This window comes from Hyalella azteca, unplaced genomic scaffold (genome assembly GCF_000764305.2).
Source record: "Hyalella azteca isolate HAZT.00-mixed unplaced genomic scaffold, Hazt_2.0.2 contig13515, whole genome shotgun sequence".
Classification (NCBI taxonomy): Eukaryota; Metazoa; Arthropoda; class Malacostraca; order Amphipoda; family Hyalellidae; genus Hyalella; species Hyalella azteca.
In genome coordinates, this window is record NW_025943433.1 from 699,465 (window position 1) to 723,417 (window position 23,953).

Consider the following 23,953-nt stretch of genomic DNA (forward strand, 5'->3'; position numbering starts at 1 on the left):
TTTTTCTGTTGCTTTGTTTTTCTTATCATGAACATCCAAATTGGCGAGTTCCAGGAGCGCCCTTCCAGTCCGGCTCTGGAGCCCGTGAGGTGAGGTGACATATTTACCAATGCAGTTCCACTATACAGGGTGTACCAGAATTAACTGACCCTTTTAATTTGTTAATAAATAAAAAACTAAGAACGTTATGAAGTTGAAACTTGTTTTATTTAACACGTTGACTACGTATTGGTACATATGCGTACCACGAAATGTATTTCTCCAGGAGGTTGTGGTACGTAATTCAGGTTGCCTAAAATCGGGCAAATCCGAGAACAAAAAAGGCCAAAAAAGGCCGATAATTCAATGTATACTAGTTTATTTGTAGGTTCCGCTATAAAAATTCCATTTATTTTTCACGGAATTTGTCCGAAAAAAATGGCCGTCTGGCAACCCTGCTTAAAAAAAGTACAAAAAATGAAATAATTGTACAAGATGAAGCAATCGTAGTCGACGTGTTAAAAGAAGAACATTTTTATGGTAATATTGTATCCTAGTTTTTAAATATAATGTCTTTTAAATGCCCACCACAATTGTTTTGACAAAATATGGCTCTTCTCTTCGTTGCTTTCACAACCTTCATTAGTAATTCTGGCGAAAAATTATTTTTTTTTTATTAGAAAAAACTATTTTTTTGAAGGACTGATTCTTGTTTTGAAATGGATCCTGTAATCATGTGAACTTCTGTTATTGACATCGTCCTGATGTAGGTTTGCAGAATTTTCGTTCTTTCTGCTTTGCTGCAGCGAATCATGATGAAAATTTAAGGCTTGATAATTAAACACAAATTTAGCAAGCTATACAGGATAATGACGTAACTATGATACAATATTACCATAAAAATGTTCTTCTTTTAAATAAAACAAGTTTCAACTTCATAACATTCTTAGTTTTTTATTTATTAACAAATTAAAAGGGTCAGTTAATTCTGGTACACCCTGTACATGTCGCATCTGGTGAGGGCCTCGGATTATTTCGTTATTAGGCGATTATTAATTTGTCGTTACCCATCAACAGTCAATGTTTACCGTTGTTATTTATTGGTGTATGATGAACTTATTCGAAATTAAATGCTATTATAAGAAAAAATGAAAGGTGATTTTTACTAAATATTCATTGTTGAATTAATAAAATGTTTCACATTTTAGATTGCAATATATAATAAAAATTTATTGTGAAGTGTGGTAAACTAAAAAGTTATGTTATAATATCAAAAAAATAATTGAACTACGTTATTAATAACTAAAATTCTACAAAGATCTATGTACATGTTTTGATAGAAGTCAAATGAGTCTTAGTGTTTCTCAATCCATTGTAATAGATAAACAACCACATTGATAAATGATTCTTTCACCATTTTATGTGAATTATTGTGTTTGTGTTCTTTGAAACACAACTCAACTTTTATTGAAAAAATCATCGAAAAATTTAGTTGTGTAGAAATTATAAAAAATTGGACATTTTAATGAACAATTTGAAGGTTTATTATAATATGTTTTTCCTGTTATCGAAAGTTTTGTTGCCCTAAATTGCATTATAATCATTAAGATCCATTTTCGTTTGAACCGCCGCCATTTGAACATCAATCCTAGACCAGGATGTGTTAATAATTCCAGGCATGAACCCTACGTAAATAACTACAAGGAACTCTGCTCACTATACAGAACTGCTCATACATTAAAGAACACTCGGAAGTGAGAGGCTGTAAGAAAGTTTAGTTTGGAAAGCATAGAGCTTGCAGAAGGGCATGAAAGCATGGCGGAAGTCTTCAGATCCTGTTGACTGTCTTAATTGGTATGCTTTTGGATGGCTTTTCGGTGGCTTTTCAGTGGCTTTTCAGTGGCTTTTCGGCGGCTTTTCGGTGGCTTTTCAGTGGCTTTTCAGTGGCTTTTCGGCGGTTTTTCGGTGGTTGGCAGCCACTGACGCTGGGAATGGGGTACGCGGAGGCGTTACAAACCTGTTTGCAGGCCACGGCTGATCAGGCTGCCTCAGGCTCATAACGTTCTGGCTCCTGAACTTGGATTGATCTCGCAGAAATTTATTGCCTTGCTTTCTTTTTATATGCTTGAGCTGAAAAAATATTGTCAATCCTATCATAGATTTTTTATAAAGCAGCTATTAATTTTTTTTATCAATTCGAACCACTTTTGCAATGATACTTCCAATTAGTTTGCTGTTAAAATTAGTTCACTTTTCTGTACTAGTAACAATTTTGTGAGTTCGTTCGTGCAACAACTTCCTAAGAAAATAGCCTCAGATCGTAAATAGAATTATTAAATTCACAGAATCTCTCAGAAATTTACGCGCGGCGCTGAAGTTATTAATATTAAAATGCTATTAACTTTACTGCAATCTAAACATTTGTTCATTTCGAGCGTAAGCATATTTTTTCACAAAAATTTGGGCATTTGTTCTCACTGCCCTTGAAATTTCGTATCGTAATCAGTAAATGATATAATCTGGAATATATACAAGTTTTTGGGATTGAAGATAAAGATCGTAACATCATGGAAGAACGTATTGCATAGCGGCTGTAAAACGAGGCTGTAGACATCTTATTAGAATTGCAATGTTCAACATTTGTTAAATTAATACTGACAAACCATTATTAGCATGTGTTCTTCAATTTCTTCGAATATTTCTTATCATCTGCGAGCGGACTTTGTTTTCTACTTTCCTTTCGCGCTCCACCTATTAATATTCCATTTTACAACATTTTCTTCCTTAGAAAATCAAAGAAAAATCTTCAAGGTTAAAAACGTCGCAGCCCGCACGTTACAGTAGGTTACGGTTACAGCTCAACCGCAAACCATGGGTCGCCGGCTACATTATAGCCTGCTGCTGCTCGCGGTCCTATTAACTACCGTCCCAGGTTCAACGCTCGCTCAGGCAAAAAGCGAGCCTACAACTCAAACATCAATCCTTGGTGAGGAACTTAAGGAAACTATTGCACCTAACATCGAGCAAAATTGAAGTACTACAAAATCCGTAGTTGAAATATTACAAAAAATGTAAATATAATATAATAAAACTAAAATAATTCTTTAATATTACTAAATAATACTAATACGAATAATGCCGAAATATTACTACTGTAAAATTGAATATTACTAACTTAACTGATGATAAAATTTCAGAGGGTGGTGTACAGGAATCTTCCTCTGAGACCGCGACTGAAACAACAACGGAGGCATCCAACTGGCAGCCTACAGATGAAATTACTGAGCCTGGTTCGGGTTATGAGCCTGAAGACTCTCCTCAGGGTGCAATAACGGGAAAAATTGACTACTCAAGGTTAGCTGATTTTTTCTAGATATTTTTATAATAAACTTCCCGGTATTAATTGCGAAATAATCAAATCAGTATCACTCATTCAATTTTGCATGCATTGGCTGCATACATTGTTGTGCGACACATTACTCACTAAATAACATCAGGTATAACGTTTTATATCAATTCAGTTTATTACCATCATTGGATTAATTCATCTCATTGCACGAATAAAAGTTCAATATAGAAACATTGGATGTAGCATAACATGGCACTCATGATCACATGCAGGTGGAGCGTGTTCAAAGTGAACGGTCCCTCGCGAGGCGTGGTTCTTTCGGGTCTGGGAACTGAGGTAAGTTTACAAACGTTCATATAAACAACTTTCAATCAATTCTGATTAGTAGGCAAATTCAGCACAATATAATTTTACATTCTTCAAGTTTGGGATTTGATAACAGCTTGATACGGTTTTAAACAATGAATTTCAAAATTAGCTTTCGCTATTTTAAATTTCGTTGTCTTGTTCATTTGCCATCAGAAAGCAGATGTGGCAGAACGAGTCGAAGTTCTCGAGGAGCTCGAAGAAACATCCGGAGTACGTGTATTGCACGATAATCAGCTCCAGAGTAAGAATATTTTCAATATGCAACACTAAATTTATGCATTAAATGCTCTCAAAGCTCGTTTTGGTTACAAGTGATATCGGATCGACAAATTTATTATCGACAGGGAAATAATGGGTTGGTTATTTGCATTACTGCAAAATCATGCTGAAGCAAAATAAAGTAAGAGTCTACTTCATTTTATAGAACAAATATTTAAATATTTACTAATGTAAATTTTTTTCGAAGATTATTTTCAGATCGCAGTGTCGCCTGAATCTCGAGTTGAAGTGATGCTGAAGTTGGCAGAGCGAGGCTTCTCGTTGGACGATACCAACGTTGATCTCGGCAAGTGAGTTGTGCTTCAGTACTTCATACAGGGGTTCATATTACAAACACATTGAATTGATTTATGTATTATTTAATTATAATGTTGAATATTTAATTATATGAAATTCTGTACGAACATCCAAGCCATGTTACTTTAATTTAATTAGTTTCATTGCCTACGAAGGTCAGGCAGCTGTAACTTAACTCTCAACATTATTCGTATTTTCATTAAAATTGAGAATAGCTCCCAAAATTTGTGTCAACCATATGCTCGTACAGAAGAATATCCCGAGCGTCAAATTTAAGTTATTTATTTTTCATCCACTATATGCCTGTCGTGTAACATCAAGAAATGGTTCTCAGTGATGCCAAGCGTCACGAACCCTTGTGTTCTCAAGCCCGCTATCGCTATTAATTTTAGCTATTTCATTTCTTAATTAACGTATTGATCATTCAATGTGTTCGTTTGCTTGTCAGTACTTGTTTTTATTCATTATATTTCTCGTGGTAACTCGCAATTTTAATTCCACTCTCATCACAAATTGAGTCGAAGTCTGCTTCCAACAACATATTTAACCAGCATTCAATTTCTTTATGACAGGCTTATTGAAGATGAGGAAGCAAAACGCGCTTTTCGGCTGGCGCCACTAAAAGGCGAGGTCACTTTTGACAGCTACATGACTTACGAACAGGTGGGCATAATAATATTACAATCTTATCAATAGTTGGGCTTATTTCTTGGTGTTCTGAATAATCACTACACCAACCACGAATTGTGTCGCACTTATATGTCTCACCAATAATAAATTATTGTTGCAATTTGATGAACTGGGAAAATCATACGATATAGATTCATAAGAAAGGCACGCACGCCTTTGACAACGACTTTTACCGGTTGACTAACCGGCAAGCAACTGCACCTCATACATACGGAGGGCAAACTATTTTGCAAACTATTATGGCTACGTTCATAATAGTTTGATTCAACGTACACAGAATACTCTGCACTCTACATGCAATAGTTTCAGTTCATGAAGCTATAAGCCGTAATTATTAATGTTATGTATAGTTTAATACTAAAGACTGCACAACAGCTGCTTGTAACCTATATTAAAAATGTTTTCATGAAGCGGTGTACTGCAATTTTCGAACAGAAACTGAATGTTCAAGGTCGTCAGAGCCTCAGGACTCCAGTAATTAATGAGATCATCGACTCCGCTGCGCCTTGGCATGCCTTAATTGTTGTTCTTGTGTTGCTGCTCTGCGGTTAACTTAGAAAGCCTCCAAGCGTTGATCTTTGCCAGCTGCTTTGTGATGCTCCTCCTATAGTGCTTCTCTGCCTTGTACTTTTTTATCCGCCCTGCGCTGTTTTTCTCGTATTTTACCCTCTCCTTTATCTTATTTTGGTACAATATTTTGTGCCTGTTCAGCTGCACCTTGTCACTCTGCTACCTGCCTTGCTAGACGTATGTTTTTTTGTTACTTTTTGGCCCCCTCAATTATAGGTTCTTTGATTTGATATTTGTTTGCTGACGTGATGTATTCTTATTATGTCTGCCATGTCTAGTCTTTCTTTGGCCGTCTTGTATTCTTCTTATCTAATTGTCGTTCCTGTTCTTATTTAGCAACTTTCTCTTGTATTTATTTTTCTCTTCTATTATTCTCTTACCGGTCGATTTGCTCTGCCCTCATTTTGCTGATGTTTGCGTTCAGTGTCCGCCTTGATTTTTTCGCGGATGGTAGCTAGTTATGAATAGTATAATAAAATTTTGGATAAAATATATTGAGATCTTGTTTTGCATTTTTTGATCTTAGTGAAACGAGAAAACACCCGCTAGTTACTTAATAATTAACGGCTCTCTATTTGATAGTTATTTTTTCGCTTCGAAAAACGAATGTAATGTAGAAATATATTGCATCGCAAATTGGCCATTTTTCTCAAGCAGGAAGTTAAAGGGCTAAAGTGTAAAGGGAAAATGTTTGTATTTCAGATCGAGAGTTTCATCACAGAGTTCGCTAACCGACATGCTGACGTGGTGAAGCGAAGCGTGATTGGCCAAAGTGTGGAAGGTCGAGACATCCACATGTTGACGTTGACGAATGGTCCAAGAGCGACCCTCAGTGGAGCTCGACGAAACCGACAAAGCTCAGCGTTCCCTACCAACTCGTCTCCTAGCATCGATGAAACGCTGAAAGCTTTGGCAGGAATTATAAGCTGGAGTGACAGTAAAACTGCCGATTCAAGCGTCCAAGATCGCAAGGAAGAGGAACTTGACCAGCGCAAGAATGACCCAAAACGCGCCGACCCCGTGATACTGAATGAATCCAGGACAACAGAAGGATCCAACATCCATGAGTTTCTTGATCACATGGTGCATAACATGCCATATGCTTTGATAAACGGTGAAATGCCTGCAGAAGGAGCAATTGAAAACACCTACTCGACTCTCAAAAAAATTATGAACGTGAGCCCAGCTCGAAGCGATGATTTTTCCTTCAATAACTTCCCGAATGAACCTCGTGAAATTCACATAGCATATAAGGTCCTGCAAAAAATTATTAACTCTGATCCAAACCATCCAAAGAATATTGGAATAGAAGGCGGAGAAGATGGTACTGTTATTAGCAGTATAAACCGAATTGCTAAGACACTACACTTCAGAAGCGCCAATAGAACAAGTTCGGACCCAAATCAAATCGACAGAGAAGCGGAAATATTGCTCATTGTAACGTCCATACTTCCAAGCGAATACACCAGAAACAAAACTATTGTCGATTCAGTGACAGAATCAGTTAGAATAATCCTTGAAAATCTGCCTCGGGGAAGCAATTTGACCGATGAAATAGTAAAACAGATCGCTCCTAAAATCGTGCAGATTCCTGGAGTTGTGGGGGTCGCTTCAGATAGCCGGCAGACGCGACCTGATCTCATTACTAAGTTGGAGCGAATTTTGCTTGCTAAGAATTCTTCTCAAGACACCGATACGCCAAACCAGTCATCAAAAAATAACCAGATGGAATCCGATATACCAATTTTGAAGGCATCGACTAAGAAACCTGTTATTTTCATCGACGGTGGTAAGTTAATCTAAGTTAACTGACCTGTGAGAGAACGTGAAATATTCCCTGAATCCCATCATGAAGATCACGCAGAAGCTATTTTCTTTTTACAACACACTGCGAAAAATTTAAGTTTTTAAAAAGAGGTAATAAAAGTGAGTTAAAAATCGACCGATAAAGCATACCGGGGAAAGTTTTCGACAAAAATTCGAACAGCCATTGAATAATTTTTCTTAAGTCATCCATCTTCGCCCACAAATATATCTCTCCAAAATTTCCTTTTATTCTTCAGCCATGCCTGTTGATGATAGACATGATATTCACTTATAATAATAACACCTTCAGGTATACACGCCAGAGAGTGGATATCGCCCGCATTCCTGATGTACGCGCTCACGCAGCTGGTGGAGAGTCCCGACCTGCTGGAGGGCATAGAGTGGCGGCTGGTCCCCGTGTTGAACCCCGACGGCTACATCTACACTTGGAAGTCGGTGAGTGCCCCGACGGCTACATCTACACTTGGAAGTCGGTGAGTGCGCCTCAAAACGTTCAACAAAGACTAATCAGGGATTATCTTTACAGAAAGGAGATGCATTTGTTTAGGCGTTTTCATCGTAATATGTCCCTGATCAGAATAAGTCATGGCCATGAATAAACAAACAAAAAAACAACAGATGCACTACTCAAAGAAATATAAAACTATCAAGGATATTTACCGGACTTATTTTTAGTGCATTTTCTAATTCATGGAAAAAATGCACTATTGTGCTCGCCATGTCCGTCTGTCTGTCTGTCTGTCCGTCCGTCTGTCCGTCCGTCCGTCTGTCCGTCCGTCTGTCCGTCCGTCCGTGACCTCAATTTTCGTCGACGAGAAAATGCGCTCTCTGTCACTCTCTGCAGTGAGTACTGAGTTATATTTTTTAGATTTCATTTAAAACATGTTTCAAATTGAACATTATATTTGCTTCCAACCAATTCGTTTCTCACATAATGGGCCGCAATACGAATTTATTTTCAGCCAGAGAACCAACAGTTATAATTTTCATTATAATTTTTATAAAGATTATAAAATCCTTATGATTTTATAATCATTATAATTTTTATTATGATTTTTATAAAATATAATGATATTATAATTTTTTATAATGATTAGATTCTCCCAAAACAACTGTGACTGAATCAACTTATACATTTGATTTCCCACAAGAGCTTTGCCTCATTTTGCATTTTTATCCAAAGTTCCACCACTATTTTCAATGAACAATTTCTCTAATTAAATAATGTAAAAATAATTTCTCTCAATAGGATCGCATGTGGAGGAAGAATCGCTCAAAGGCGAACCGCTACTGCTACGGTGTCGACCTCAACAGAAATTTCGGTTACAAACATGGAGGTAAATAAATTCAAGTTCAGTCTTATTTTCACTTGCTTCAACCTAAGGCTTTGTCTTACTTGAGAATTTAAATAAGGTGCAATATATGTAAAATATAAAAAGCCAGGATTAACAAACGGGGAAGCCAGTAGTGAAAACAAATGAAATTAAAATTAAGGAACGTAATCGTTAGAGTACTGTATAAAGAGCATCATCATCATAACAAACTTGATCGTTAATCACAATCATACAAAAGGGGCAAATTATTCTTAATTCAATCATTTTCTGGAAAGTCACCATTAGTTGTAGAAATCGTATATAATAAAACAGAGGGCGTAGAAATAATCGTTCTGGTATTCCAGGAAGCGGTTCGAGTAGCAACCCTTGCTCAGAAATATATAGGGGACCTTCAGCCTTCAGTGAACCAGAATCTCAAGCTCTGAAGAAGGCAGTGGAATCTGTGAAGGACAGACTCAAGGCAAGCATTAATTTAAACAAAAAATATTACGAGCTTGTTCTGATTTGAACGATTTTTGATTTTAGAACGAAAATGACTGAATAAAATTATTTTCTCTTGTGAAGAAAAAACAATGTTTCAGAAGATCTTTCTGAGACATAATAATGGCACTATACTACAGCTCACACTCAGTTTATCGGCGCCTTTATATAATATTAGTACTAATCATAGATTCCTAATATTCGCAGAATATAAGTTTTAATACCCATTGATGGTATAGAAAGTGCGTCATTTTAGTATAAGTTAATGTAACAAATCGTCATTTGTTGACGTAATCGCCACACCGGGCACCCGCAGGCATACGTGACGGTTCACAGCTACGGTCAGATGATTCTGCACCCTTGGGGCTACACGAGCATCAGGCATCCTGACACGGAAACTATGGTAATTTCAACACCATTTTGGGTTTATTGTTTATTTATCATATTTTGAGTAAATGCTATAATTTAGAGGCTTAATTCCGTGTTTGGACATTCTCAAAATCTACTATAGCAAATCAGTTTAAATTTTATATACATTTTTCATTCAATTATAAGCAATGTGATATCGTGCTCGCTTACTTATCACAGTTTCCATCATACTATGAAACGCCCATTCAATGTGTTGATACCGTTAATTATACGTTCAAATTCAACAGAATTATATGGGTCAAGGCATGGCAGAAGCAATTCGAGCAGTCAATGGCAAGCACTACTCCGTGGGCAGCGCGGCAGGCATTCTATGTAAGTGTAGGTCGGCCAGTAGCAAGTAGAGTGGGCCATCAATGTAATTGCATGGAAACTTTCAATTGAAAGACCGGCTCAATTCACACCGGCACAAGCTCAATGCATCTTAAACCGAATTTATTTGGCTCATTGCCAACATCAGTTATTAATTTATTAATTTATTTGACTCATTGCCAAAATCAGCTTTCGGCTATCAGTGTTTTCGTGGGCAACGAGTTCGTCAGACCAGTGTCCTCGGTAGACCTTAAAATCCCCCCGGGTACTTTGGTAGGCAAATAATTTCACTTTATTTTCTTACTTCATACGTAATGAAGTAATTGATTAAACTTTTAAATTACCCAGAGTGTTTAGGAACACACACCCAAGGTCATCTAAAAGCACCACCTCTCCGACGGCGACTAAACGCCGTCCAAGCAACACCGGGAGATTAACTGAGCTTGCCAGGGCTCGAACCCACGCCTAGCTCGTCCATCTCGGTGTCACCGTCCCAAGCGCATACAGTGGAGCTACACTGCCGCTAACCACTGCGCTACAGTGACGCTATACTCGATATACAACCACGGCATTCAGCTGGGCTCAGAACTGTTGATAAACAACCAACTACGTTACCGAAGTCACCCCGCTGGCCTTTGCGTGCTTTGCCACTAATTCATTGCGTCAGTCGCTATGTCTTGAGTCCGATCCTCGAGACCCTCGTCCGATCCCCCGTTGATGACTCGGAGACGGAGCGCAACGAAGGAGGCGCATCAGCGTGACCGGGGACTAGGAAGTCTCAAGCTCATCATAAGGTCATAAGGTGCAGAGTGGCGCTCGGCCTGACAAGATTGGACTACGGCAATGCCACCCTCAGTAGACTTTCAAACACGGAACTCAATAAACGGCAATCCGTGTGAACGCGAGGCTTGAGTGTGTCAAACAAAAGCACGATTTTGTGACACCAATTTTTTGCGGTCTTTACTGGCCTCCCATCCAATACCGTTCGCAGTTCATGGATTTTGCTTTCCGCAACATTTTTGCTCAGACCCCTCTCAGTCGCGATGGCGGTTCTTTCTCGGGAACTTTCTCGGGAGCCGCGGCTAGAACCTGGAATAGTCTGACCGCTTCTGTAAAATCGGCTTATTCAGAGTCTGTGTTTCGTCGCTGCCAAAAGGCGGAACAATTTTCTAGTATAGTACTCGTAGACATTTACAACCTCTTTTTTGCCTTTTTTGCTCACTTTCAAACTCCTACTTAATTTTCTCAATGTGCAAAGCTCTGTTGTGCCTGAGTTTACATTCATTTCTTCGTAGAATAATAATACTTATAATAATTTGTGTAGACCCCTCGGCGGGCGGGTCGGACGACTGGGCCAGTAGCGAAGGAGTCCTGTACTCATACACGGTGGAGCTGCGCGACACAGGCAGCACAGGCTTCATCCTCCCCGCCAGCCAGATCAAACCTACGGTACGTGACCATCACTTTGATAGCTTACATTTATATTAGCGTCATCATAGTTCAACTATCACTGTCAGTTACAACCGTCGGTACCTAATGCCTCACTTTAATTGCTTGGCTTAAGGTTAGCGTCATTATTTCTCAACAGTCACCAAGAACACCCTTGTGCTTTACATTAAGAAACTATTTTCATTGAGTTATGGCAAAAAAGTGCCACTAGGTTGTGATGTGAGGATTTGCCTGAGAAACAATTGTTTCTCAGGCAAATAATTGTTACCTTATAAACATAAATCTAGGCGTATTTTTTAGTTCATCGCTTACTATGCCTATTTTCAGGTCGTCGAGACATGGGCGGCCATCAAGTACATGGGCAAGAAAATAATAGAAGAAAACCCTGGTTTCTACTCGGCTACAGTTCCCCAAGACTTGACACAGAAAGAATTAGACGTCCTCAAAGCTATCGAAAGTTTCAGTCTCAAGTCACGTCCAGACCTGGCAGGTGTAACGACGTCGCCGGTTAATCCTTTTGACGGATTTGCAGTCAACTTGTTCAGCGGAATACCAGGCCATGCTGGAATAGCGAACCCATATATTTATCCTTTAGCTCCACTTTTTGGCGTTCCAAATTTAGGCTTTGAATTTGGTAGTTTTGATCCTAGGCCTGTTAATTCTGCGAATTCCGAAAATTTCGGACTATTTGATCCTGAAGGTTATTATGACGGCAGCGAGTTTCTAAATGCGCATTTCAATCAAGCTTTGAACTTTGGATTCCCTGGAGTTGGCTACCAAAGTCAGGCTCATCGAGCGCCTCCATACCAAAACTCGCAATCTTTTCAACTTCCCGATACCCAGTTTTTCTCAGGAGGACCTTCACCTCGACCTCAAAGCTTCCGATCACCTGTGTCAGGAGACCAACCTTCAATTAATCAAGCTCAAGATTATTTTCACCAACCTAATAAATACAAAGACAGTTTGCCGCAGCAGCCCGGTTTCGTTCACTCTAGCCAGCCTACACAATTCAACTACCAGAATCCTTCTATTTTTAACTTACCATTTCCCGCACTGCTTCCAGGCCCTGCATTCTTGCCGGGTATACTAACCTCAAGCCAATTTGGCGGTGATCCCATTCAGTACAACAGTCCAATGATTATCAAACCGAGCTTTCCCGATAATGAAGTTCAACCGGCTCAAGGGTTCTTGGGATACCAATTCAAGGATAATGAGCAAGGCTTTAACCAACCAGCCCACTTTTCTACAAAAAGCCAACCTACTCCTTTTATTCCTTCCCCTACCTTTTCAAGTCAGCCTTTTCGTCCTATCATTCAGTCACACGCCTCATCTCCTGCTAAAGCTCAATTCAAAACGAATATTAATGCTGCCACCGCCCCCGAGGTCCCATCAGCTGAACCTAAATTTTCTCATCCATTTTTGAACTCCCCAAACGTGCTCGTTTCTCTCGGTAGTCCCCAAAATGATCACTATTCCTTTAGGTACGATGGTCCTCAAGACTACCCTGGCGATGGGAAATTCATACCAATTGAATTCTCGAGATCTTTGAGTCAGTGAGTTATTGAAATTTAGCGCGACTGCATGTCTTATGTCTATTTATTCGATTATTTATTATTCAATTTAGTTAGACTCTAGTGTAATGGGACGCATTATTTTCATTAAAACATCTGCATGTTACCCTGGTCAGCATTTAAAGTGCTAAAGACTTAATCAACATACTTGATTTCGTATTGAATAAACTACTTTATTCCAGTCGCTAAAATTAAACAAAATGTTTTTGATGTCATTCAGTATCGCGAGGGTGCAAAATGGATCTAGAGTGTAGGGACCGAAATGGTCTGAGTTACAAAAGTATGCAGAAGAGTTTCATTTCCTTTTAGTCACAACGGTTGCGATACCCAGCGTGTTTATTATCATATATTATTAATGCATTGAAACTTATACAACATTTTTATTTTTCGCAACTCACTACTGCAATATTGTTCTTCCCGGGATACTTTCAAATTTATTTTTAGAAATTGTCATTCAGTAGTAGACTAATTGAATTGGCTTTGTTCATTTACATTGATTTTTAAATATTTTAGCGGAGTCTTGAAGATTATGTTGTTTGGATCAAATAGATGGAAAATTACTTCAGCAAATTTAGTTTGAGCTATTTTCTCATACTTTTTGCAAAAAATTAAACTATTTATTCACGTGAAATGTTTATTGTACGAATCATAATGTTTGTTCATGAATCATGAAATCAAAATAATGAAATTAATTATCGCATCAAGAACCATTGCCTGCGATTACAAATTAATTTGTTAACTTTCAAATATATTGACATTATTGTTGGGTAAAGTTTTCTTGCCTGGATTGTCTGGCAATTTCTTCAGCGAAGAACTCGATGCCTTTCCAGACCTCAGTTACCTTAGGAAGAAACAATCCTTTATGTTATATCTAAAATGACATTCATGTCAAATATAAGGGGAAATCTTAACTCCAGGACATGAGTTGTGTTTAATAGGAGTACAATGAAGTTTCATTGTTAATGAGCCAACAAATAGATCGCTATGTATACAATTTATTTTTAGATTGCGTTGAGAACAAATTGCTTTGACAAATCAATTATTACACATGAAATTCACAGTCAACAAATATTTTAATACCCGATAGTACGTATAGGGATACATGTTTTATGCTGTTGCGCGACTACTTAATATGTATTGTCTAGAGAGAATATCCATGCATCTTCGTTGAAACGTTGTTTCTTAAATATTTTCATCACGGATAATACATGATGAACAAACATTTGTGTAACATACTGCATCCCGAATTTTATTTTCAGGGTAAAGGAAGCCGTGATGGCCTTTATCCTGAAGTTCAATAGCCAAGGAGTGAGGGACGCCTAGCGAGGCCACCCAATCCATGCTGGTCCCAGAGGCGGGGTCTGAGAATAAGACTAACAAGTTCTAAACTGAAATCATTAAAGTTATAACCTGGCCATTACTAGTACATGCTTCAAATTTCTGGCTGGGCTTTTTTTATGATGATTGGAATGACAGTTGCCCAGGGATGCCTGAGGCTGAAGAAATCGTCATAGATCGTGTAAACCAAAAGGAGTACGTTTAGATCACCAAATGCTGTTCTGTTTGCTCTACCGTCATTATTTTATTTCTTGCAACCGGTCAGCTTATTTAATAATTTAGAATCAGTTTTATCCTTTCTTAATTCAAGCATGAGAAAAATATCGATTGTTGATGAATAATATACAGATATGCAGTCTTAATATTTGATATCCACAAAGGAGAACTCGATCTTTAAGTCAACAAAAAGTAAAAAACCTACAAAAGCTTTTGTAGGTGTTGAAAACGTCGAATTTCGTGCCCCTTGCCTTGCTAATTGCTTTAGCCATGCCTTCCCCCAAGTCCGTCTGAAAAATAAACAAGTATTTTAATGAAATTTCTCAGAAAATTTTTATACAAGCTTTTTACAAATATTATTTTCACACCGCTATTAATTGTGTACCACTGGAGGAGCTAATGAAAAAATACCAATTGCTTAGTATTCAGATTCAGTTAAGAGAACAAAACTTGAGAATTTGGCAGTAGTTGTTGTGTCGTTATTGCGTGGAAATTCCTACCAGGAATTCTAGTGGGCTTTTTCTGCTCAATTCCTTCTTCTCTCTCAGAAAAAAAGTAAATTAAGCAAAAACTCAATGATTTCTGAATGAGATTTTTAACCACATAAGTATTTATGTCACTAGATTGCTTGAATCGCAGATTCACTAGAAATTTAAAACCGAAGAAAACTTCACAAAAATTCAGCATTTCTCTATTGAAAACGTTTCGGAGACCAGCTCCATCGTCAGTTCGATAAATCTAGAACACAAATACAGTCAGAAAATTAATAAAGTTTGGAGTCAAAAGAAAAAAAACAACAGAAGTTAAGACCTAAATTTTCAGGCAAAGGGGTAGAATAATAAAGAAATACCTATCTATTCACAATTTCTAATGGATATGGACTGGAGGCAGCATTTAAACTAGGCTTCTCTTTGAAAATATACAATGATTCCAAATGCGCAGATTGGAAGCACCAGAACTATAAGCTAAAACCTTAAAGTCAGTGTCGGACACCGGGACGTTGCACTGTTTGGCGTGAGTGCGCACAGCCAAATGAGGAGGTCGTGATAGTAACTGCCCAGTCTTATAATTCCTCCCTTTATGCTCAGCGACCCTAGTGTAAAGGTTGCGTGCCGTCATCCCAACGTACGCAGATGCACATCGTGCACAACTAAATTTATAAACTAGGGACGATCACATGTGAGAAGAGAGGATATCTCTGTACCTAAAAAACGAACCTATTTTCAAATTATTTACCAGTAAGATACGGAGATTAATGTCCGGAAAGTATTTCATAGATAAATCTTTTAATTCCCTTGACATAACTTCGGAAGCATGGCCGAAGTATGGAAAAGAACAGTAAACCACTTTTATACTATTAGGTTATGGAACAACTTCACTATATCGCTTAGACATGAATTTCTTAATCTGGGTAAACACCATGCCAGAAGGAAATCCATTAAGCGAGAAGACATTGCGCAAACATTCAAATTCAGAATGCATGGCATGGAAAGTCGAGCAAATACGGAAGCCGCGGTGTAATAGTGTTTTAAAGCCTGTTTAACTTGAACCTAAAAGAACAAAAACTAAAATAGCTGGTGCTTAGGCTGGTGAAAGTTGATTTTCTGAAAACAGATGTTTGAAAACGGCCATTAGATTTAGTAATATTGCGCTATTGAACTAGAATTAGTTAATTAGTTAATAATTGAACTAGATTTAGTTCAGGACTTAACAATGGCCTCTTTTGACGTGGAAAATTTATTTACAAATATACCGCCTTTTGAAACTAATGAGATCTGTCTAAATACTTTGTTTGAAGATACTCATGATACTGTTATTGGTTTGAACCGGAATTTTTTAAATCCCTGCTGGAATTATCAGTTTTAAATTCGATTTTTATATTTGCTGGTAAATTTTACTGACAGATTGACGGTTTGGGCAAGGGTCTTCCCTCGGCCCAAACTTTGCGAATATTTTTATGTATTTTCACGAGGTTTCATGGTTGACCAATAATTATCCTCCTGATTTTAAACCAATTTTTTAAAACAGATATGTCGATGATACCTTTCTTATTTTCAAGCATCCCTCTCATGTAAAACTTTTCTTCGATTACCTAAACTTGCAACATAATTCTATTAAATTTGCCATGGAACTTGAATCGAACAATAGTTTGCCCTTTCTAGACTGCAATATTACTAAATCTAATGGCCGTTTTCAAACATCTGTTTTCAGAAAGTCAATTTTCACCAGCCTAAGCACCAGCTTTTTTAGTTTTTGTTCTTTTAGGTTCAAGTTAAACGGGTTTCAAACACTATTACACCGCGGCTTCCGTATAAGCTCGATTTTCCATGCCATGCATTCTGAATTTGAATTTTTGCGCAATGTGTTCTCGCTTAATGGATTTCCTTCTGGCATGGTGTTTACCCAAATTACGAAATTCATGTCTAAGCGATACAGTGAAGTTGTTACAGAGCCTGATAGTAGAAAAGTGGTTTGCTGTTATTTTCCATACTTCTGCCATGCTTACGAAGTTATGTCAAGAGAATTAAAAGATTTGTTTATTAAATACTTTCCGGACATTAATCTTCGTATCTTACTGGTGAATAATTTCAAATATGTTGGTTTTTTAGGAACAAAGATATTCTCCCTTCTCACATGCGATCGTCCCAAGTTTATAAATTTAGTTGTGCACGATGTGCATCTGCGTACGTTGGGATAACGGCACGCAACCTCTACATACACTAGGGTCGCTGAGCATAAAGGGAGGAGTCATAGGACTGGGCAGTTACTATCGCGACCTCCTCATTCGGCTGTGCGCACTCACGCCGAACGGTGCAACGTTCCAGTGTCCGACACTGACTTTAAGGTTTTAGCTTATAGTTCTGGTGCTTCCGATCTGTGCATTTTGGAATCATTGTATATTTTTAAAGAGAAGCCTCGTTTAAATGCTGCCTACAGTTCTTGCCCATTAGAAATTGTGAATAGATAGGTATTTCTTTATTATTCTGCCCCTTTGCCTGTAAATTTAGGTCTTAACTTCTGTTGTTGTTTTTTCTTTGACTCCAAACTTTGTTAATTTTCTGACTGTATTTATGTTCTAGATTTATCGAACTGACGATGGAGCTGGTCTCCGAAACGTTTTCAATAGAGAAATGCTGAATTTTTGTGGAGCTTTCTTCGCTTTTAAATTTCTACAAAAGTATTTATAACACCTAATTGGGAAATACGATCGTAAACTTTTAGACACTACTTATCTGATAAAAAGCAATTTGTGACTCAGGAGTATGTAGTAGCCAATGATTTAGGCGTTACTATAGTATTAGGGAAAAATATACTTATTGCAATACCATGTTTTTGAGGTTTGGGTGCACGTCGGGCTGATAGGACCAGGGCAGCATGATGACCTGGGAGTAGCTGTGCAGCGAAATGTATCCCTGCAATTTAACAACATTCTGGGAAGCTCGGGTAAAAAATAGCATTTTGGATATATATTATGTATTTATTATGTATTTAACGTTATTTAGGTAAATAAGCTCAATTATCGGTCAAATTTATCCCGAATAGAAGATGTATTGTGCAGTCTCTTCCGATCTAGACATCAACTGACAGGAATAGGCCTTTCATATTCATATGCTAACAAGAAGTTTTTGTTGTGCGGACTGCATTATTAAAAATTCTGTCGTTCATATTAGACTAAATAAAGCTAAATATTGCAATGGTAATCCTTTTTATTGTGAAAATTGGCTATGAAGCAGAAAGAAATAACATGAACCTTGACTTCACTCCTAACTTCCAAGAAGGCATCCCTCACGGCGCGCGTCTCTGGCTCGCTGAAGGCCGCTGGCCCGCGGAAGATATCGCTGCAGGGCCTCCTACTGGAGCCGATACCTGAACAATATTTGGCTGCATTTTGTGACGTTATTGGATTTTATTGGGTTAAACTTTCATGAGTTAGGAATGGAAGTTCCCTCTTTAAATTTTGAAGAAAGACATGGTGTTGATGTCTTCAAAAAAATACTTCCACGAGAAAGATATTACTTACTTTCAAAAATTGTATGTTCCCATTTGTGCGAAATAAATGCGTCCTTAATAAATTTTGATCAAAATTTGAAATGATGCAAAACTTTTCACCTTCGAAATTTACGTCATAGTTGCGGTTGAGATCCACGCCCTGGCATCGGCCAATTCCGCTCTTTCTGTTTTTCCTCCACAAGCGATTCTAGATTGAAAACAATACTTATTGACTGACGGTTACCCTTATATATTTCATATCTTATTAAACTATTCATAAATAATTATCACCGTCTGAAAAGAAATTTCATTGACATCAGAAAACATTTCGGGAAAATAGTTCCAGTAGAGCAAGACTGTTTTGAGCACTGGACTGCATGAAGGTTCACGTAAGAAATGCAAACAATATTCGTATAAGTTAGAAAGACTTATGAGAATTACCGACCGTATTCCAGGAGTAAGCGTATCCGTCTGGGTTAACGACTGGAACAATACGCCACTCGACCTGCCGTGCTGGGCTACTGGGCTGTTCCAGCAGTTGCTGGATAGCGTACAAGCTCGTGGACACAGACAGCCACTCCCGGGCGTGCGTGCCTGGCACGGTGTATATATGTATTTATCCAAAACACGCAGATCACATATCTTTTTTTTAATGGCCGTTGCATCGCACTTCCAAAAAAGATTTTAAATATATTATAAGTGAACGTGTAAAATTCCCCAAATCCGCGCAAATCTGGATTCTGATATTTATAAAATAAATAAATGGTCGCAAATAAAGTCAGAAATTGTCAGAAATAAATAATTAATCGATAAATGGATAAGAAGCCTTCACAGAAAAGAATAAAAAGCTTTTTATGTAGCGAATAAGAAGCAGCCGGAGTAATGAATTAGACACATTCATGGTAATAAAGGCATGGTGGGAATTTTAAGCGAATTTATTTCATCCAAATAATAATTCATCTCTATCGTTGTCCTCACCGGAATCAAGGAAAACTACTGGAGACACATTATTGGCTCCAGCTAATGATGCAGCCGGCGATATTTGGCTTTTGATGATCATCTGGAGAGTTTTATGCATGTTAAGGAAAGTCATGTTATCAAAAATAGAGACCAATTTATACTTGATAATTAAAATTTATTTCCTGGGAATGTTTCTATTGTCAATTCTACTTAAAATTTGCATGGGATTCTCTTGGTCTCTGGGACAGATTCCTAGGATTCATGGACATTTAGATTCTGAAATTTACTTCATCACTTGGAATTGTGGAGAACCTTGGCAATGATATTTTCATGGCCCTACCATGTGAATTGGTGTGCCATTTTCAGTTTTTCCGATTTGCTTGACCCTCGCCTGGTCTGGATGCTTGACTACCAATTCGTCCAGAAAATTTTCGACCTGAAAAATATTTATGAATGAAGATATTATAGGAAGAATAAATTTTGTATCGAACAACAAAATGACAGAACAAAACATTCTTAATAATAAAATTTTTTGTTCTGAAAAGTGTCAGTTAAAATGTATTGAAACGGATGAAATTTTCATATTTTGCAAAAAAGCTTTTCCAAGGTGAATTAAACTTTTAATAATTATAATTTACTATGATGCTCACCTCCCTCAACTCGAGGAAGGCATCGGTAATTTTCTTTGTTTGTCGGAATATTGAGGGCGATGCAGAGAACAATCTGTGAACAAACTTTGAGTTGTCTAGAGTGTAGACAACACTCTACACAATAACAGTAACCGTAACCAAACAGTACAGCTCTATTTTGATGGGTTATTTCGGGAAATATTGCCAAGTCTAGTAGAGTTATTACAGAGAAATTCCTAGAAAACGAGAGAAATAATGCAATATTCGGCCTGCTGAAAAAAACAAGTTCTCACCGCAACGAGTTAGTCTACAGACACGACGGAACCTAGATTGCAAACAAAATTAATAAAATGATCGGATTCAACCAACTGCTCGACGTCCTGTGCAACAACAGTCACGTTGAAGTCGTTTTGTCTCAGTTTCTCTTGCGCGTCTCGGGATATTGGTGGCGCTACAGCAACCTCCACGGGTCCTGCCGAGAATGTTCTAGTGAGTAAATGTTAAATATGAAACTTTCATCAGCTTCAATACATTTTAACTGAGACTTTTCAGAACAAAAGTTTTTATTATTAAGAATGTTTTGCTCTGCCTTTTTGTTGCTCGATACAAAATTTATTCTATCCATAATATCTTCATTCATATATATTTTTACAGGTCGAAAAATTTCTGGAAGATTGGTAGTCAAGCATCCAGACCAGGCGAGGGTCAAGCAAATCGGAAAAACTGAAAACGGGACTCCAATTCACATGGTAGGGCCATGAAAATATCATTGTGGAGGTTCTCCACATTTCAAAGTGATGGAAGCTAATTTCAGAAGCTAAATGTCCATGGGAAATGAACAGCAAGGAGCGTCCTCTCATCGCGGCGGATATACGCAACCCAATCGAAGACTTACGTCTTATCTAAAAATATCTTGATTAGGAAATTTATATATTTAATAACATTCAGTAAAAAGATCACAAATGGATGCACCACGATTACGATATTCCGATGACGATAAAATAATCAAACAAAATTTTCACCTTACTGGCACTCTCTTATTATCCAATTATAGAACCGATATATAATAAAGCAAAGTTTTTGCTTCGGCTCACCATTAGTGTTATACTCAGACATCAAAACCGCCACTCCATCGTCAAACCAGTCGCTGAAGAGCTGCTCTACGTCAACACCAGTCGGGCAGCAAGCGGACAATTTCTGCCACCTGAAAGTGCGAGGTAACTTCTAACTTTTAAGTAATTTGTATCCAAAAACTTCTGTGTTGGTTTAGCGTCATTGTAATATTTGTAAAAGTATCATCAATTCACTTGCTACTAAATTTATTGTCATTCACTCTTTGCCGGATAAAAGGTTCAATACATGGTGGTTTACAAAAAAAGGTTCAAGGTTAGTCTCTCTCACGACTAACGTTTGAAAGCTGGGTTCCGTAACTAAGCGATGATTCAATAGTTGAATTAATAAAAAATGAATCACACTTACGTGAGTCATGATTATACATTTTACTTTCCTTAGTCTTAGACAAAATTTTTATTGAAGGTTTTGTGGGAACCACCAAATTGGAACATTTCTTCAACATATTGTGGAATTCAGAGGACGTCCAATTAATTAAAAAATAAAGAGTAAATAATGGTAGAGTTACCACCGCTTGCTTTGGCCCTCTTCAACAAATACCTCTTCGTCAGCCGCTGTCTCTCAATTAAGGCCGGTTCTCGAGTCCCTCGTGGTGGCGCTTGAACTGACCAGATTGGACTGTAAACTGATTGGACCACACTCTGTGGACTTCTGACCACGGCATTAAATAAACTGCTAACCGTAATGAACGCTGCTGCACAACTCATGTTCAATAAGCGAATATTCTACCACGTGAATTCAGCCGATATTCGCAATCTTCACTGCCTTCGCATTCAGCAGCGCACGCAGTTTAAGGTCGCTGTTCGGACGTTCCGATGGCTTCATGGTCTGGCGCCTTCTTATCTCACGGAATGTATGAAGTGCGTCTCAGATCTGCCTTCCAGAAGACGACTACGTTGGTCATCAACAGCGGACCTTGTCGTTCCATCTACACGTCTATCTACTGTTGGAGACAGACCGTTCCCGGTCGCCGCCGTCGGAACCTGGAACAGTCTGTCGTCTTCCGTAACTTCGGCTCCTTCGTTGGAGGTGTTTCGTCGACGCCTAAAGACGGAACTATTTCGTAGAGCCTATGAATCAAATGCTTAGTCGTTTCTATCCGTTCTCATGCTTATTCGTGTCGATTAGTTTTTCACTTATTATTAAATTTGTGTATAATGTGCCCTCGAAGTTCGTTTGAACCGGACGACAAGATATCTGCTTCGTAGAATAATAATAATATCCTCACATTTTTGATAGACACTTTCGTGTTTCAAATTGGAATTCGGGGATAAAGAAAATGCAAAGTAAAATTAGAATTTTAACGAATCATTCTTTAATTCAAAGTACTTTAGTATGAGTATTATTCCTGCTAAAATACCAATTATTTTCCATCAGGCGATCATAAGTTCTAAAAGATTTTTTGTATCGTGAACAATGCCGGGCCGCTGCTTCTAGGTATTAATACGGGGCCATTCACGGAAACTTCCTGTTATTTTATTTCGCTCCAAGCAGCCAGATGATGTATGTAAAGGGCAGGGAGTATTTCATATGGACAGCAAGGTCATGAAATTTTGTGTCCTGCCTACTCAAGGACCCTAGCTTTGTGTCATCCTAGTCAGGATGGAGTCACGGCCCACACATCGCGATGTTTCAGTGGATCTTCTGAGACAACATTTTGCAGAGCGCCTCGTCTCCATGAGAAGTGACCTTCTGTGACTGGCTCGATCCCCTGATTGGGCTCATTGTTTTTTATGGGGTTAACTTAAATCAATTGTTTACAATGACTATCCAAGGGCCCTACCTCATTTGAAGAACAACATACGAAAAGACAGTTATTAACTCACCCTGTATACCTGCCGTCCGAGTAGCTCTCATCCAGCACGGATAACCACTTGTCTCCAGGGATGCGGCCGTATCGCTCGTATATACTCTGGAGGATGACATCTTCTTCCTTTACTGGTAATGCATTCATCACTGGAATCAATGCATATCCTAATATAAATAGTAATAATACCAAGTGAACTGCTTCCATTTCAAAATTTACGTGATTGATTGTTACAGATTCGTGAATTTTTAAACAAAACTTTGCATGGTATTTGTCAGCGGGATTAATTGAAAAATTATGTTAGTTAGCCAATTACACGAAAAGTAAAATTTACGGCCTTCCAAGTGAATATTTAGAACGTGAAGATCATCAAAGGACTTTTCAAGACATTCGAACCTGATGGGCGCAATTTTACTACTGAAAGAAAGCTGAATGCACTGGATATCAGTTACAACATGGGCGTTAGAAAGTTGCTGGACTCCGGAACCGGTATTGAAAGCAAGGAAAGCTCAACCGCGTACGAAAGCAAATGCCTTGAATCCTAAGGACAATAGAAGTGAACGGACTCTCATGAAAGCTTTCTCAAGTTAATTCTACCAATGAACAACAAAATAGCATTGCAAATGAAAACGAATAGTCGCAGGCTTACCCATCGTTGCTGCAGAAGGTTGCACAGCACGATCAAAGCACTGTTTGCTCAACGAAACTGAAGTTTTGGGATTCTTTTCCCTTTGCTTTGCTGTCTTCTCACAGCTGCTTGCATCGTAATTTCTTCTGGGACAGCATATTATCATAGTTTTCATTCACCCGTACGCTCATTTAGAAATTTTAATTGCAAATATTTCGGGTTAACCTACTGAATGTGGTATATATAGGACACATAACTGCAAAGCACGATCGATCGAGGCATCATTTCTGACTGACTTAGGAAACTATTAGTATGTTATCAC

General features: G+C 38.1%; 2 protein-coding genes across 2 annotated transcripts; one reads left to right on the plus strand and one right to left on the minus strand.

Annotated features, from left to right (window-relative positions):
* Nucleotides 1–61: 61 nt before the first annotated feature.
* On the plus strand, nucleotides 62–13,696 carry LOC108670558. The gene is made up of 15 exons (XM_018158025.2): nucleotides 62–89; nucleotides 2,768–2,965; nucleotides 3,177–3,333; nucleotides 3,601–3,664; nucleotides 3,851–3,938; nucleotides 4,164–4,266; nucleotides 4,846–4,936; nucleotides 6,236–7,322; nucleotides 7,650–7,795; nucleotides 8,610–8,697; nucleotides 9,039–9,154; nucleotides 9,491–9,577; nucleotides 9,831–9,915; nucleotides 11,237–11,361; nucleotides 11,689–13,696. Exons 2-15 carry the CDS (start codon nucleotides 2,851–2,853, stop codon nucleotides 12,916–12,918), a joined length of 3,582 nt encoding a protein of 1,193 aa, XP_018013514.1. The 5' UTR covers nucleotides 62–89; nucleotides 2,768–2,850; the 3' UTR covers nucleotides 12,919–13,696.
* On the minus strand, nucleotides 13,555–23,692 carry LOC108670559 (carboxypeptidase B-like). The gene is made up of 14 exons (XM_018158026.2): nucleotides 23,653–23,692; nucleotides 23,023–23,108; nucleotides 21,160–21,269; nucleotides 20,435–20,537; nucleotides 20,087–20,159; nucleotides 19,777–19,872; nucleotides 19,455–19,536; nucleotides 18,922–19,070; nucleotides 18,597–18,684; nucleotides 18,238–18,353; nucleotides 17,813–17,899; nucleotides 14,692–14,776; nucleotides 14,169–14,293; nucleotides 13,555–13,773 (listed from the first exon to the last, which is right to left on the minus strand). The coding sequence occupies exons 3-14, from the start codon at nucleotides 21,179–21,181 to the stop codon at nucleotides 13,690–13,692; spliced, it is 1,110 nt and encodes a 369-aa protein (XP_018013515.2). The 5' UTR covers nucleotides 21,182–21,269; nucleotides 23,023–23,108; nucleotides 23,653–23,692; the 3' UTR covers nucleotides 13,555–13,689.
* Between the last annotated feature and the right edge of the window lie 261 nt (nucleotides 23,693–23,953).